Source organism: Mustela nivalis, assembly GCF_964662115.1.
Source record: "Mustela nivalis genome assembly, chromosome: 2".
In the NCBI taxonomy this organism is placed as follows: Eukaryota; Metazoa; Chordata; class Mammalia; order Carnivora; family Mustelidae; genus Mustela; species Mustela nivalis.
Window position 1 is genome coordinate 64628852 of NC_139021.1, and position 13545 is coordinate 64642396.

The 13545-nt window shown below is 37.0% G+C and overlaps 1 protein-coding gene across 5 annotated transcripts in view; it reads left to right on the forward strand.

The window, feature by feature from the left end:
• The first annotated feature begins 3267 nt into the window (after nt 1–3267).
• LOC309859421 (phosphatidylinositol 3,4,5-trisphosphate-dependent Rac exchanger 2 protein-like) overlaps nt 3268–13545 on the forward strand; it is a 41150-nt gene continuing 30872 nt past the window's right edge. For all 5 annotated transcript variants that reach the window (XR_014308680.1, XR_014308681.1, XM_082720066.1 and 2 more), the window contains exons 1-2: nt 3268–3361; nt 4657–4779. Coding sequence is in view for 3 of the 5 variants with exons in the window: in XM_082720066.1 (XP_082576192.1) it covers nt 3305–3361; nt 4657–4779 (180 nt within the window). In the remaining 2 variants the exon portion in view is untranslated. The remainder of the gene's footprint in view (nt 3362–4656; nt 4780–13545) is intronic.

A 13545-nucleotide genomic window follows, 5' to 3' on the forward strand; every position in this document is an offset into this window, starting at 1 on the left:
GAAGAAATAACTGAACCCATTTTTGCTATTGAGACTCACTTATTTCTTCGCGGTCTGTTTCTTTAGTCTTTGGAAGAATAAACTCACAGGAGTGTTCATCAGATGTGGTCTCTATACCAACTATATCAGAATCATCTGGGGAACTTACCAACGTGCAGATTTCTGGGTCCTCAACTAGTCTGCTGAGTCAGACCTTCTGGGGATAGGGCAATCTGCAATTAGAAGAAACTCTCCAGATTTCATGCACAATAAAAAGCTTGAGAACCACTGGCATTACAAGCTTTTTCCAGTACTTACTTTCAATGTATTCATATCAAAGTGAAGATGACCTAATTCTGATGAAACTCTGGACCAATAGGAATTAACGAATGCAGAGATAAAACAGTGTATGAAATCTCTCATGTATTTTTGTATTTAGGGTATTAATGACTAATTGGAGAAAAATTAAATGCTCCAATTACAAAGACTGAAAGGACTTTGTAGATGCTGGTTTTTACAAGAGGATTCTGAAAACATGTTATTTTTCTTTATCTTAGGGAAAGAAGACTTACATGTTTTGTTAAGAATGTCAGTTTTAGTGATTTTGTGCTCTAGGCAAACTATCTGAAATCTGACTGAACGGTGTGTATTAAATGAAAGACAAATGCCTCATCAGAAATGTTAACAATTTCCAGGTTTTCTTTCATATACAGTTAAACAAAAAGTTCCATGTTGTCACAGAGGCTAAGAAGATAAAAAGTCAGGTGAAGATACAGTTTACTTTCTTAGTGTGTATGTGCCTTTCTAACTCACATTTTGATCCATTCGTACTGTCTCCTTACTTTAATTCATGGGCTTCAGAATGTGACTGAGTTTAGCTCCTAAGAAAAGGTTTATAAATGTAGAGGTGAACTTTCGGTTTTGCTTGCATGAGAGGTTACCTGTTTACTGTGTGGTCAACACGAAATGTAAACTAGGCGACTACACCACCATGTTATTTTAAGACTAAGTGGAAAGAACTGATGGAGCCTTTTTGATATGAGTGTACAAAACCAAATCTAAAATTAAAAATGAGACTGATAGTGATTAAAATGGGCAAAGTCAGAAAATTTGAAATCTCTTTTCATGAGTAATTTTACTTAACTCTAGATAATAGTTCAAAAATCATATCACAAGTTTCCAATTAAAAAAACAAGGACAAGACATCCATTACTTTCTTATTAAGTTTATTTAATTCAGCTGAATTATTTCATTCTGTTGAGGCTGTTAGTATTGATGTGGCTTTGTAATTATAGACTGAAACATGAACTAATTGAATCAGGAATAGAGATGAGTTTGAAGCTAATGCTAGGAATGAGGTCCTATGGCTCATTTTTTTTAATAGTTTTGCTTTTCTTTTTACTAATGTTACAGTATGCTCACAGCCAAATATTCTGTGCATAAGGAGGTATACAAAGGTCACTTTAACCACTGTTGCATTTTGATATGTGCTACATATTTTTTCTTAGTATGAATGCACACTGCCATTACACAAGTATATTTATGCCTATATGCTTGTGTGTGTAATATGTATTTGTGTGTACATATAAGTGTGTACCTATCAAGAAAGCTGTTTGATAAATTTGTTCATGAAACAATATTTTATAGACATCTATTTACACATATTTCTATGAAATTTTGGTCACATTCCACTTATGATTATAGTTCTGCATAGTATTTTGTAATTTGCATGTACCATTATATAAATGATTCCCTTTTGAATGGGCATTTATGTTGTTTCCAATGTTTTCACTTTTGTAATTAATATTTCATCTTATCTGAAAAGCTTTCTTGGGATAAATTCTTGGAGGTAAGAATTTCTGGGTTAAAGGGTATGCCCATTTAAAAATTTGAGATATATGGTCAAGTTATTCCCAGATATGTTGTGCCATTTTATACCCCCCCCCTTTTTTTAGAAGGGGGAGGGGCAGAGACAGAGGGAGAAAGAGAATCTTAAGTAGGCTTCACACTCAGCCCAGAGCCTGATGTGTGGCTCCGTCTCACAACTCAGAGATCAGGACCTGAGCTGAAATCAAGAGTTGGATGCTTAATCAACTGAGCCACTGAGGCGCCCCTGTGCCATTTCATATTCTTACTCCAGTGTGCTTGAGGGTGATTTGGAACATTATGAGCAATACTGGGTTTTCTTAATCTCTCTTTTTTTAAAAAATATTTTATTTATTGACAGAGAGAGAGAGATCACAAGTAGGCAGAGAGGCAAGCAGAGAGGGTTTTCTTAATCTCTTAAGTCTTTGTAAATATAGCATGTCAAAAATGGGATTCTTACTTTAATCTTCATTTGTTTGATATTAGTATCCAGAGGTTCCTTGGAGACTCTGTGTGCCCTGGGGATTGATGGGCTATGTACTCATACCCCAACTTGGCTGGTAGTACTTGAAGTTCTTAAGACAGACAGGGAAACAATGATTTCACCTGGTTACTAGGTGGCTAATGAGCAATGTCTTGAGGACACAAGTGACTGCATGGAAAGTCACTTCTCCTTTTCCTTCCAAACTTTCTATTTTAAGGCCCAATATAAAAAGTTCTTTCTACTCTTTTCTTCGTTTGCAAAAATAATAGCTTACTTGGTCATGGGTCCAAGTTTAATTAATGACTTATTAAGGAGAGTCCAGATCTTTGAAATACTAAGGAACTTTTCTGCCTACCATAGGGCTTTGGAGAGCCCTGACCTGATCCCAGAAATGCAAAATCTGGCTTTCTAAAACTTGGCAGGGGGTAGTTAGGAAGGGAAGGGAAATTGTTTCATTCCTTCTTGAAGAGTCACTTTCTTTCTCTCTTTCTCTTTCATTCTCTTTCTATCTTTGACTCCCTATTTCTTCCCTCAGTCTATCTCAGTCTATCTTAGTTCCAAAGGATCACCTTGGAATTTCTGACCCCTCCCCTTTTTTAAAAATCAGAAATCCCATTTTTCATTAGATCTTGGTGTTATGTGCTTCACAAGACTTAGAAGTTTAGGAAACATTTGACTCCTGTTTACCACAGAACAATGAGATCGTGATGGATAAATTTAGTTCATGTATATACATGGTCACTTTTGGTCTTGCCCCCAAATTCTGAAGGATATAATTCCCAGGGAAAAACCACTGTGAACCAGGGTTTCACTTTTTACAACAAAACTATTATTCTCAGTAGTTATTGGGTTTTTAAACTCTGGCTTCCTACAAAAAATTTAGTTCTAATCAATACCCTGTTATTTTACTAACCTAATGTTGCCTTCACAAAATCTTTTTTTATTTGTTTGTTTCATGCAGGCATTCTTACAAGAATGAACCAGTGTGCAGCATCAAAAATTGAGAAAAATATAACAAAAGAAACAGTAAAGGTGAGGAGACACAGACAGCCCTTAACCCAAGCACACATTCCCTTTTAGTTAAAATTTCTTCTGTGGGATGTTACTCTAGGCTTTTCAGCTTCTCCTCAGTTCCACTATAAGTTCTGCACCAGCCACTTGTGTGGGCAACCCTGAGATAAAGGGAAAGAGGGTTTAGGAAAAGAAACAGAGACTGACAAGGATGGCGAGAAGACATGGAACAACTTTCTGCCAAGGCCTTAGGACAGTTTGAAAAGAGGGAGAAAAACAAACTCCTGACCAAGAACCTCAGTGTCTGTGAGCAGGGGGGAATAGAGCCCTAAGTGGGAGAATTGCCAGATGTGGCTTAGGAAGGCAAGGGTAAATGATTTGAGTGGTTCCGTGGTGCGGATAATGTCTGCATAATGTCTTCAACTCAGAAACACATGTATAAGCCCTTCCTTTTAGGCTGCAGGAAAGGAAAATGATGAAGGGTTTTGTAAAGGGGGGAGGAGGTAAATGAAAATTAATTGCACTACATTACTATTCATTTAAGCTGCCTAAATTATTATTGATGTTTATTTTTGGTGCTGATTTGCTGTTTTATTTTACAAAAATTAAAAAATTCCCAAGGATTTTTATAGGCTCTTCTGACTATTTTTTCATAAATTAAAAATGAACTTTCAAATTCTCTTACCATGGGAGCATTTTAGTTTGTGTGCTTTAGGTCTCAAGCAAAAGACACTTATTATTCAAATGACTTGGAGACACTTCAGCTCTCATTTGGGGACTCCAGACAGAAGAGAAGGTTCAGGACCTGTGACTCAGGGAGGTCGATAAGATTGCCAGGTTCTGTCTAGCTCTTCACTTTGCCATTCAGGTTATCCACTTTGCCCCAGGAATGGCTCCTCTCATCCCTGCAAAATGACGTTGTAGCTGTCCAAGCTATCACTTCCAGACAGCACCTTTCCAGAGGGGAAGCTGTCCATTCCAGGATGCCGTTCCAGAACCAAAGAAGCCTTTGCTCTGAAAAGCCTACCAGCAAATCTGCCTGCACTATGTTACCTGCTGCCCATTCTCACTAATGGGTTTGGGACTGTCATGCTTGGATTTAGTCACTCGGGTTTTTCCTGAGAGCCAGGAATGGGTTCCTGGTTCCCAGAGCTGTGTAGGAGTAGAAAGGATGTCCATACAAAATTGGTCCTCTGCTCTCTGGGTGGGTGGAAAGGATAAGCATGCCCTGAAATTTTCAGCTTGGAAAGAGAATACCATCCTCTCATGGACTTTTTTTTTACCTGCTTCATTATTGCACTTATATTTATTTGTAGATGCTGTTCTCAAACATTGAAGATATCCTTGCTGTACATAAGGAATTTTCAAAAGTCGTGGAAGAATGCCTGCATTCAGAACCTAACGCTCAACAAGAAGTGGGAACCTGCTTTCCTCACTTTGTAAGATCAATTTCTGTTTATTTTAGAAGCTCTGGATTTTAAGGTTTTAAGGTATAGCTCCAGATTTTAAGGTTTAGCTTTTAGCACAGTAGCATGTGAGAACTCAGTGTAGAAGTAAAATGTGACACGGAAAATTTGGGGTCTTTTAAGGCCAATGAAATCTTCCACTGAGAGCCAGAAAGGGGATGAGGGCCTCACATCATCCATTTTACTCAGTGAAGAACAAACAGCCTTTTCTTTTTCCCAGCAAGTTAGTTCTTCGCATCCTCTGTAGCTTTGAATCCTAATGAATATTCAGGCTGTTCATAATGAATGGATTTTTATGTTTCTCCCAAAGACAGAGCATTTCCCTTTTGAGGCAGAAAATCCTTACTCTTATAATGGCGTGATGAGCCTTTTGTGAGTCAGAATGTTTCCTTGTTAATCGGCTGGTGACAAGCCTGCGGGTGAACAAGGGGTGTCACTCTAGGTACACAGACACCAGAGTCTTGGTGTTTCTCAAGGGTAGTTTCTCAGAAGGTCATACTGAGTGGTGGAGAAGTATAACCAGTCAGACCTCAGTTGTTTCAAATTACACATCACGCTCATGTAATCATTTCTGTCTCTTTGGACAGGATAGTTGAAATTATTTGTGTAATTGATTTATAAAATAAGAAGTCACCTATAAAATGAAAATTATTTTTAGAACTGAAGGGCATTCATAGCAAAAAAAAAAAAAAAAAGAAAAGAAAAATAGTGCTGCTATTTATAGCATTCCACAGACGCTAATTTTCCGAACACCTACCTGAATTTCTTTCTATACCAAAGTGCTATATAATTGATGTTTTATTTTAAAATGCATAAGAGTATTTTGTCACAGAAGTCAATGTTTGTTTATTTTTATTTATATTTAGCCTTTAGAAAGGTAATGGTATGTAGTCTCTAAGGCTGTAATTCTGTATGTAGTGGGCAGAGCTGCATATGTCCTTTTTATAATCAGGAAATATTTCATAAAGGTAATTAATATTAAATGGAGAGAGGCTCCTTGGCATAGGAAGATCAAGCCGTACTTTCCTTGGGTATAACTAGAAACCATGCATGATTGTGTCCACTTAATCCAGATTGTTCCTCTTCATGAAGGAATTCCCATCTTCTGCCAGATGGGCATTTGCTGCCTTAGTCCAGGGCCTCACATGGGAATCTTGCACTCTGACATCCATTTCCTCAGTAACACACTATGAATCTGTCATCCATGAATTTAGCTAAACTATTTCTGAAGCATATTTCATTCTGGGTCATACCATCTCTTGAAATAAGTAACTCAATATATATATATTTTACTTTATCAAGTTATCAATGATTTTTTTAATACTTTTTATTTTTTCAGCATAACAGAATTCATTATTTTTGCAGCATACCCAGTGCTCCATGCAACCCGTGCCCTCTCCAACACCCACCACCTGGATCCCCCAACCTACCACCCCCCACCCCTTCAAAACCCTCAGATTGTTTTTCAGAGTCCATAGTCTCTCATGGTTCACCTCCCCTTCAAATTTCCCTCAACTCCCTTCTCCTCTCCATCTCCCCTTGTCCTCCATGCTATTTGTTATGCTCCACAAATAAGTGAAACCATATGATAATTGACTTTCTCTGCTTGACTTATTTCACTCAACATCATCTCTTCCAGTCCTGTCCATCTTGCCACAAAAGTTGGGTATTCCTCCTTTCTGACGGAGGCATAATACTCCATAGTGTATATGGACACCTTTCTTATCCATTCATCCATTGAAGGGCATCTTGGTTCTTTCCACAGTTTGGCGACCGTGGCCATTGCTACTCTAAACACTGGGGTACAGATGGCCCTTCTTTTCACTACATCTGTATCTTTGGGGTAAATACTCAGTAATGCAATGGCAGGGTCATAGGGAAGCTCTATTTATAATTTCTTGAGGAATCTCCACACTGTTCTCCAAAGTGACTGCACCAACTTGCATTCCCACCAACAGTGTAAGAGGGTTCCCCTTTCTCCACATCCTCTCCAACACATGTTGCTTCCTGTCTTTCTATTTTTGGCCATTGTAACTGGTGTAAGGTGGTATCTCAATGTGGTTTTAATATGAATCTCCATGATGGCTAGTGATGATGAACATTTTTTCATGTGTCTAATAGCCATTTGTATGTCTTGATTGGAGAAGTGTCTGTTCATATCTTCTGCCCATTTTTTGATATGATTGTCTGTTTTGTGTGTGTTGAGTTTCAGGAGTTCTTTATAGATCCTGGATATCAACCTTTTGTCTGTACTGTCATTTGCAAATATCTTCTCCCATTCCGTGGGTTGCCTCTTTGTTTTTTTTGACTGTTTCCTTTGCTGTGCAGAAGCCTTTGATTTTGATGAAGTCCCAAAAGTTCATCTTTGCTTTTGTTTCCTTTGCATTTGGAGACATATCTTGAAAGAAGTTGCTGTGGCTGATATCGAACAGGTTACTGCCGGTGTTCTCCTCTACGATTCTGATGGATTCCTGTCTCACATTGAGATCTTTTATCCATTTTGAGTTTATCATCATGTACAGTGTAAGAGAATGGTCGAGTTTCGTTCTTCTGCATATAGCTGTCCAGTTTTCCCAGCACCATTTATTGAAGAGACTGTATTTAATTTTAGACCAATATCACTGATGAATATGGATGCTAAGATTCTCAAAAAGATCCTAGCAAACAGGATCGAATAGCACATTAAATGACCAGGTGGGATTCATCCCTGGGTTACAAGGGATTCGCAAATCAATCAATGTGATAGAACAAATCAATAAGAGAAGAGAGAAGAACCACGTGGTCCTCTCAATTGATGTAGAAAAAGCATTGGACAAAATCTAGCATCCATTCCTGATTAAAACACTTCGAAGTATAGGGATAGAGGGAACATTTCTGAACTTCATAAAATCTATCTATGAAAGACCCACAGCAAATATCATCCTCAATGGGAAAACGCTGCAGCCTTCCCATTGAGATCAGGAACACGACAAGGATGCCCACTCTCACCACTCTTGTTCAACATAGTATTAGAAGTCCTAGCAACAGCAATCAGAGAACAAGGAGAAATAAAAGGTATCTAAATAGGCAGTGAAGAAGTCAAACTCTCTCTCTTCGCAGATGACGTGATTCTTTATATGGAAAACCCAAAAGACTCCACCCCCAAACTACTAGAACTCATACAGCAATTCATAACGTGGCAGGATACAAAGTCAATGTACAGAAATCAGTGGCTTTCTTATACACTAACAATGAAAATACAGAAACTGGGGGCATCACGTTACCTGATTTCAAGCTTTACTACAAAGTCATGATCACCAAGACAGTATGGTACTGGTATAAAAAACAGAAGTGGCGGGGGGGTGGGAGGTTGGGGTACCAGGTGGTGGGTAATATAGAGGGCATGGGTGGCATGGAGCACTAGGTGTGGTGAAAAAATAATGAATACTGTTTTTCTGAAAATAAATAAATTGAAAAATTAAAAAAAAAAAAAAGACACATAGACCATTGGATCAGAGTAGAGAGCCCAGATATGGACCCTAAGCTCTATGGTCAATTCATCTTCCACAGAACAGGAAAAAATATACAGTGGAAAAAAGACAGACTCAATATATTTTTTGCTGGCTATATAAAATAGTATACATTGTTGCTTTCCAAATGTATGTCATGGAAATTCCAGAGGGTACTTCGGTTCTAATATTTGATCAATACATTTTCTGTGTCTTCCTGGTATTGGAGCTGCTTTGGTAGATACTAATCCAAGCCACTGAGAGAAAATTTAATGACGGAAGGATGCTCAGAGGCCATGATGGTGAAATTACTCCCTTTTTGAAAGTACCCCTTCTGTAGCAAATACGAAGGTTATTTATTTTGTTCCTACTTGATCACTTTTAGTGAGAACTATAAACACTAGAAGACCTTTATGTTAATCCTGAATCTGCCTACCACTGCCCATTATGGATTGCCCTTGCAATTTCCACCCAGTGGTCTTGGCTTTTGTTTTGGAGCTACACGCTGTTGTAAGTCCTATTACAGTATGACAGCTGTCTGAAAGTAGCTACCATTTCCTTACTTTATTATACTAACAAATCATTCTACTTGAAATTACCTCTCATACTTTTTCACAGAGAGTCTCATATTAGAGTCTTCAAAGTCCATCATTATCTTAGTCACTTGTTGCTGACTATTCTCATTTGTTCCTGTCCCTCCTAAACACAGCTGTCCAGATTGGTGCATGTGAACTGCAGGGTACTAGGTCTCTCTATTCTTGCATGATCAGGCACATGCTTTTCCCTGTTCCTAAAATGCTTTCTTCCCTCACCCTGCCTGGGAATGATGGATTCATCTCTCTGAACCTTGCTCAGATACTACTTTTTTTTTTTTAAGCTGTATCTGAACCCTCTCAGGAAAGCTAAGCACTCTCTTCTCTGTAATTTGCTACCATTTGGCTCATTTACTTAGTATTGCATACATCATATTGGACTCTAGTTAATATAACCTTTTTTCTTAGATTATTATTCTTGAATCAGAGAAAATTGATAAATAAAGTGTGCTTAGATACATACATAGAATAGAGCTCCCAAAATATTGTAAACACTTTGGACACATAGCGTATGTTCACAAACATCATACAGGTTAATCTTTCCAAGTAACTACTGCCATGACTCTCTCTAACTTATCCTTATTCAAATTCACAGAAAGACAAGTTTCGTATATATGATGAATATTGTAGTAACCATGAGAAGGCAGAGAAATTGGTTCTCGAACTTAACAAAATAAGAACAATCTGCAAATTTTTTTTGGTAAGTATATGTATGAGTGTTACCATACGCTGTGATTTGTTGATAGGCTCTCTAAGGAACCAAGGACTAGCGTCAGTGTGGTGTAAAAAGTACTCATGGGACAATGCTTTAAATGTGTCTAACCTAGGAGACTAGAGTCCCAAAGGACTCTAATCGTAAGAGGAGAGAGTTGGCAGGAGCTCATGGATGGGCAAACACTGATAATGCCCTCTCCTGGCTGACTATGAATTGTTTGTGAGAACCACAGATTCTTAGTGAGAGAAGACATTTATGCTCATCATCGCTTTTATATCCCTCAGCTCCCTAGGGTTTCATTTGCTTTTCTAAGAGAGCTGTAAGTGGGGCAGTCACAGGAAGGAAGCAGATCCTGGATATGGTAGAAAAGAAATTTAAAGATTGACCTTTCTCCTGCATAAATTCTTTACTCACTTTCCACAGAAAGAATAAGAATCTATGTTTCATTTCTTCAGGATAGCACAAAGAAATGCATATTTTGGTAGTAATTTGGGCAATTTAATTGCCAGTGAGGACCACATTGAAGTGTACAATTCAATAATATCTAGCCAATTGTGGAGTGGAGGAATAATCCCCAATATCCAGTTATAGAGATTTCTAGCACATCCCTCATGCCTGCTCATGGCCCATCTCTACAACCCCTGTAAACTTTAGGCAATCATTGATTTATTTTCAATCTCTGTAGTTTGCCTTTTCTGGATAGTTCTTACAAATGGAATCCTTCAATGTAATATTTTACACCTGGTTTCTTTTACTGAGTAAAATGTTTTGAGGTTCATCCCCATTGTGACATGTATCCATATGCCATTCATTTTTATTGCTGGATAGTATTCGTTGTACGGCTATACCATATTTTATTTATCCATTTGCCAGTATATGGGCTTTGGTCAGCAAGCAGGTATGAGTTTAATGATGGGCCTTGAAGATCTTTTTGGAGAGAGGTATTAGTATAGAAAAAGTCAGGAAATGTCCAGTTTGAACTGTTTTATAAACGATGCTGAGATGAACATTCATGTACAAGTCTTTGTGTGGATATTTTCATTTTCTTGGATGGATGCTAAGAGTGGAATTGCTAGGTCATAGTAAGTGTATATTTAAGAAACTGCCAAAATGACTGTGCCATATACACCAGCAATGTATGTTTGCAGATTCTTTATATCTTTGCAAACACATGGTATTAACAGTTGCAATTACAGCTGGTTTAGTGGGTGTAGTTTATCTCAAGATGATTTTTATTTGCATTTCTCTCATGACCATTGATATCAGGTATGCTTTCAATGATCTCATTAGACATTCATATATCCTGTTAGTGAAATGCTTATTCAGAACTTTTGCTCAATTTTTAAATTGAGATGTTTATCTTATATTGAGCTACAAGTGTTCTTTATTTTGGAATACACCTTCTGTATCTGACATATAATTTGTGAATATTTCCACTCAGTGTGGTTTGTTTAAAAATGTTATCTTTTGGAAATCAAAATTCTTACATTTTGTTGAAGTAGGATTTATTAAATTTTTCCCTATGAACATATTTTCATTTTATTTAAGAAGTCCGTATTCAGGTTTTATTCTTACTTGTTAAGTTTTTTCCCAAGTATTTCGCTCTTTTTGATGCTGTTGTGATTGGAATGATCTTAATATCATTTTTGGACTGTTTATTGCTACCATATAAACATTTGACTTTTATTTATTTTTGTTTATTGTATATTTTTGTATCATGTGCTTTAAATTCATGTATTAGTTCTAGTAGTTTTTTGGTAGATTCTTAGGACACTTTACATATAGAATGAAGTCATCTGAGGGTAAAGACAGTTATATTACTTCCTTTACAATATAATTGTCTTTTTTATCTCCCTGGGTTTTGCACTGGTTAGAACCAGTTTACTATTGAATAGAAGTGATAAGAACAGACATGCCTGCCTTGGTTCTGATCTTGGGGGAAATCAATCAGTTTTTCATCATGAAGTGTGATGTTAACTGTTGTCACAGATGTCCTCTTACAGTTGAAGAAGTTCCACTATATTCATAGTTTGTCAAGAGTTTTTATTGGAACCTTTTTGCTTTTTCCAACGTAGGTGTTTAAAGCTATGAATTTTGCCCTACACACTGCATTAGTTTTATTCCCTAAAATTTTACATATGTTTTGTTATTGAAAAGGTCTAGTTTCCTTTGTAATATCTATAGTCTATTCTTTATTTAGAGTTTGTCTTGGAAGGCAGTTCTGCATGGGACTGTGTCCCTGCACATTTTCTGAGTGGAGGGACTGACTGCTTTTGTTCTGGCTGATCTTTAAAGGATGTTTATATCACAATATAAGGGACGTTTATATCAGAAAGTAGAGATATTCTCTTCCTCCTAAGTGATGGGCAGTCATGCCTGCTGACCTCATGAAAGATGCATGGTTCTTAGCCTTAGGTCTCCTTTCCTGGTGTCCCATGTGCATGGGCCACCTGGTCTTCCCTGTGTTGCAATTTGGGAACTGAGCCTTGGCAAACTGGCCCCCAAATAATGATACTCTGGCTACTGCTATTGCTCTAAGGGGAAAAAAGTCCTGTAGCTCTGGCTTAGGAGTTTCACGTGTTCTTCCAGCATCCAGAAATCTCTGGCCTGTTGACTTTTGAGCTTGTCAGTAGGGTAAAATCTTAGAATCATCAGTTTTAACATTCTGTTATTTTATTTCCCAATGTTGGAATTTTTCAAATTTCTTCCTGTAGTTGACTTTTTAAATTTAATTCCATTTTGGTCAGAGAACATAATTAAATCATTTAAATCTTTTTAAATTCATTAAGACATTTTTATGGCTTAGCATGTGATCTGTCCTGGAGTTTTTTGTTTTTTCCCCCTCTCTGTATGCTTCATGTGTGCTTAAAAACTATGCATATTCTGCAGCTGTTGAGTGGAATATTCTATAAATGTTAGGTCAGTTTTGTTCATAGTGTTGTTCTTCTCTTCTTTGTCTTTTCCTCTAGGTGTTCTGTCAGTTATTGAGGGTAGGATATTGAAATCTATAGGTATAATTGTTAAATTGTCTGTCTTGCCTTTCAATTATGTCAGTTTTGTTTTATATGTATTGGGGCTCTGTTATTAAATATATACGCATTGAAAGTGCTTGTATTTTTATTTCTATTGATCATAAAATGTTTTTCTTTGTCCCTAGGCATATTTCTTTTCTTTTTTATTTATTTATTTGTTTGTTTTTTTAAAGATTTTGTTTATTTATTTGACAGATGGAGATCACAAGTAGGCAGAGAGGCAGGCAGAGAGAGAGGGAAGCAGGCTCCGTGCTGAGCAGAGAGCCCGATGTGGGGCTTGATCCCAGGACCCTGAGATCATGACCTGAGCTGAAGGCAGAGGCTTAACCCACTGAGCCACCCAGGTGCCCCGGGATATTTCTTTTCTTAAAGTCTGTTTTGGCTGATATTATTATAGCCATGACACTTCTTGTACTGTTTGTTTATCTTTTTCCAGTATTTTACTTACAAACTATTTAGGTCTTTGAATCTAAAACATGTCCCTGGTAGACAGTATATAGTTAGATCCTACCTTTTTTTTTTTTTTAAGTATATTTTATTTAAATTCAATTAGCCAACTATAGTACATCATTATGGATCTTGCTTTTTTTATCCAGCCTGATCATCTCTGACTTTTGATTGGAGTGTTCCATTCATTGATCTTTAACTGAATTATTGATATTGTATTGACAGGTATTGTTTTACTGTTTTTTCTGTATGTGTTTTTATTGTTGCCCCTCTGTTCCTCCTTTACCTTCCTTAGTGTACTGTTTTATCTCCTCTGTTGCTGTTTTTGAACTATTTTTTTTAGTGTTTAGTTTTTTAGTGTTTTTTTTAGGTTTTTTTTTTTTTTTTTTTTTTTTTTTTTACTGTTTAGTGTTTTTAGTGTTTAGTGTGATTGCTCTAAGAACAATATTCATCTTAATTTATCA